At 43.8% G+C, this 2857-nt stretch overlaps 1 protein-coding gene across 1 annotated transcript; it reads right to left on the bottom strand.

The window, feature by feature from the left end:
• Positions 1–463: 463 nt before the first annotated feature.
• On the bottom strand, positions 464–2567 carry LOC132827082 (polyubiquitin-like). Its single transcript, XM_060843545.1, has 2 exons — positions 2293–2567; positions 464–1629 (listed from the first exon to the last, which is right to left on the bottom strand). The coding sequence occupies exon 2, from the start codon at positions 1615–1617 to the stop codon at positions 1144–1146; it is 474 nt and encodes a 157-aa protein (XP_060699528.1). The 5' UTR covers positions 1618–1629; positions 2293–2567; the 3' UTR covers positions 464–1143.
• Positions 2568–2857: the final 290 nt, after the last annotated feature.

Genomic DNA, 2857 nt, shown 5'->3' with positions numbered 1-2857 from the left:
GTGTCTTTTAAATGTTGTAATTGTACCCTCCTCCACTACTTCTTCTAGCAGTATTTTCCATACACACACCACTCTCTGTGTGAAAAAGTTACTCCTCACGTTCTTTTCAAACGGTTTTCTTCTCACCTTAATCCTATGTCCTCTAGTTTTGGCCTCCCCCACCTTAGGAAAAAGACCTCAGCTATTCACCATATCAATGCCCTTCATGATTTTATAAATCTTGTTCAGGCCACCCCTCAGCCTCTGTTTCTGCAGGTTTTAGAAAAGCCCCAGCATATTCAGCCCCACCCTATAGCTTAAACACTCCAGTTCTGGAATCATCCTTGGAAAGCTTTTCTACACCCACGGAAGGCAAGCATGGCAAACATCTTTAACCAACAGCATAACATCACAAGATTTCATTTGGTCCAAATAACAAGACAAATTTTATTTTTTTTAAAGGCATAGACAATACAAATGCTATTAGCTTAACAATATTATTTACATGTAAGTATGTTATACAATCAGGTTTAATCAGGCAAAAACAAATATTTGTAAAATATTCAACACCATTGTTAATAAACGTAAGTAAATTTGATAACCATTTTGACCATCCATTCCGCACGGTTATTTTAGGTACGTTTCAATGAATAACAAAAAGTGATCCCATTCTTTATTCATGTAGCAACCATCCTGAGGCACAGCTCACTGATGTCAATTAGAAGCAAAAAAAGAATAATTTCAATGCTGTGAGAATGTGAATGTTGTGACTTACTGACCCCAGTTATTTCAGTTAAGTTCCCTGCAAACTGCAGACTGAGGGAAGTTGGGTTTTATCTGAATCCAGGTCCAAAGGAAAAAGGTTCAGTACCCCTTGATAACATTTATTCAATAAAAAATACTTGCCAGTTCCCATTTCACATTCTTTTTTCCCCTCCCTCTCCTGACGTATCTCTTGCTGTTTGCAAGTGCTGGCTAAGGCCTGTTTGTACACATCAGGAACATGGGCATCAGTACATATAATACAGAGCAGAGTGACAGCTGAAAGGCCACTTACTAACTGTGATCCCTAACAGCATAGGAATTGTATAATTGGGGGAATACAGCAGTAGATTTTGATAACAGTTTTGAGGAACATCTCCCACTGATTGTGTATTGGTGCTGTCACAGTGAGCCACCCCGCAAACGCAGCAAGAGGAAGATGGTGCTCTCTGGCTGAATATTGTAGTCAGAGAGTAACCGACCATCCTCCAGCTGTTTCCCATCGTACATCAGGCGCTGCTGATTGGCTGGGACACGCTCCTGTCGCTGGACTTGTGCTTTAAATTCCTCAACAGACTGAGAGGGACGAACATCGTATGTAGAAAGTTTTCCCTTGTCATTCTGCAGGAAGATCTGAATGCGCTCCTCATTCTTGACGATCAGCATGACAGTGTTACTGGGAGGGACACAGTAGTCAGACAGTCTCTTGTTGTCCTTCAGCTCTTGAGTGTTCCCGTTTTGTATCACCAGACGCTGTTGGTAAACAGGTACCTTGGTCTTCTCATATATCATCATCTTGAGAGCTGACACTTGAATGGAAGGATTGATCTCAAGTGTGACAATGTCACCGGTCATAAACTTCACCTGCAGTATCATGTTGTCAAATTGCTGTTGGGAAATGAACAGGATGTTAGTGATGGGGATGCTGTGTTTTGTGTCTCAGACCATTTTGAGCATGCAATGGCTTTTCCAGACATTGACAGAATTGAGGGAACTAATCTGTACCTACTGTACACTCAATTCAATCAAACTTCTTCTTAATGATTGATTTCCAATTGGAGAAATACTGCACACAAAAATCAGATGCTGCTGAACACACCGAACTCCAGCCAGTACCTGTGGAGAGATACTATTTTTGCTGTTTGTGGACTAGGATTTCAGCATCACTGACAAAACAGATATCCCACTCCCCGCAAAGCCATTCCCCTCTGCACTCCCAGACTCCTCACATCTGCAACATTTACATATCTATTTTAATAACAATTGATCAAAGTGGAGCTTGTTAGATTCAAAACGGCCCATTTCGAATAAAGACAAAAGGTTGCGGGTGTTGGGAATCAGACTCCCAGCAAACGCTGGAGAAACGCGGCCGTTCTAGCAGGAGCAGTACTGAGGAGTCAGCCCCAGACTGGGACCGTCCCCCCCCGGTTCTGTGCACACACAGACTGTCAGAGCTGCTCACTTGGTCCAGAGCTCTGTCTCTGCAACCCGTTTCACACACCGGAAACCGAATTCTGCAATTCCCGAAACAAAAAGACGAAATGAACTCACAATCCTCGCTGGAGGCTCCGCTCCGGGAAAGTTAAACACTGACTTGTTTCCGACACTCCTTTCCCAGCAGTTTGTCTTCCCCGCTTTGTTCACGCCGGTGTCCGATCTGGATGGGAGACGTGAACAGATCTCCCTCTCTCTGTGCCCACTGTAAGTGCCCGGTTCCCGGCTGCGCCCCCTCTGGGTCTCTCTCTCTCTCTGAGTCTGTGTTGCAGGTGCCCTCCTCTTTATTCTCAGAGCCGGTTACTGAACGTCACATCTCTGCTCGCCTCTGATTGCCTGCTCACTGAGATAAAAAAATACGGTCCGGTCAAAAGTTTCGTTTCCTCAAAGATTCCTCCGGTATTTGAAAAATGAACTGAACTCCAGCAGCAAACAGAGCTCCGTTCGGTTTCACTTTCCAATTCCTTTCGTCACTGTGTACAGGACCTTCACTGAGCAGTGACTCAGGGTGATTTGGTGCTGGGTTTACTGTACATACTCAGTTTGAACAATGTTTGCTGCTAATTATTTCATCTCGACCCCAGATTTCCTCTCTAAAACAATCTTCATTTTCAAATGAACA

Source organism: Hemiscyllium ocellatum, chromosome 24 (genome assembly GCF_020745735.1).
Source record: "Hemiscyllium ocellatum isolate sHemOce1 chromosome 24, sHemOce1.pat.X.cur, whole genome shotgun sequence".
NCBI classification, from domain to species: domain Eukaryota; kingdom Metazoa; phylum Chordata; class Chondrichthyes; order Orectolobiformes; family Hemiscylliidae; genus Hemiscyllium; species Hemiscyllium ocellatum.
The sequence above is the reverse complement of the archived record's forward strand: the minus strand, read 5'-3'. Positions and strand labels throughout refer to the sequence as shown.

What these genes read in the sequence shown, in the direction of transcription:
- LOC132827082 (XM_060843545.1), bottom strand. Translation starts at nt 1,617, where the DNA reads ATGATACTGCAGGTGAAGTTTATGACCGGTGACATTGTCACACTTGAG.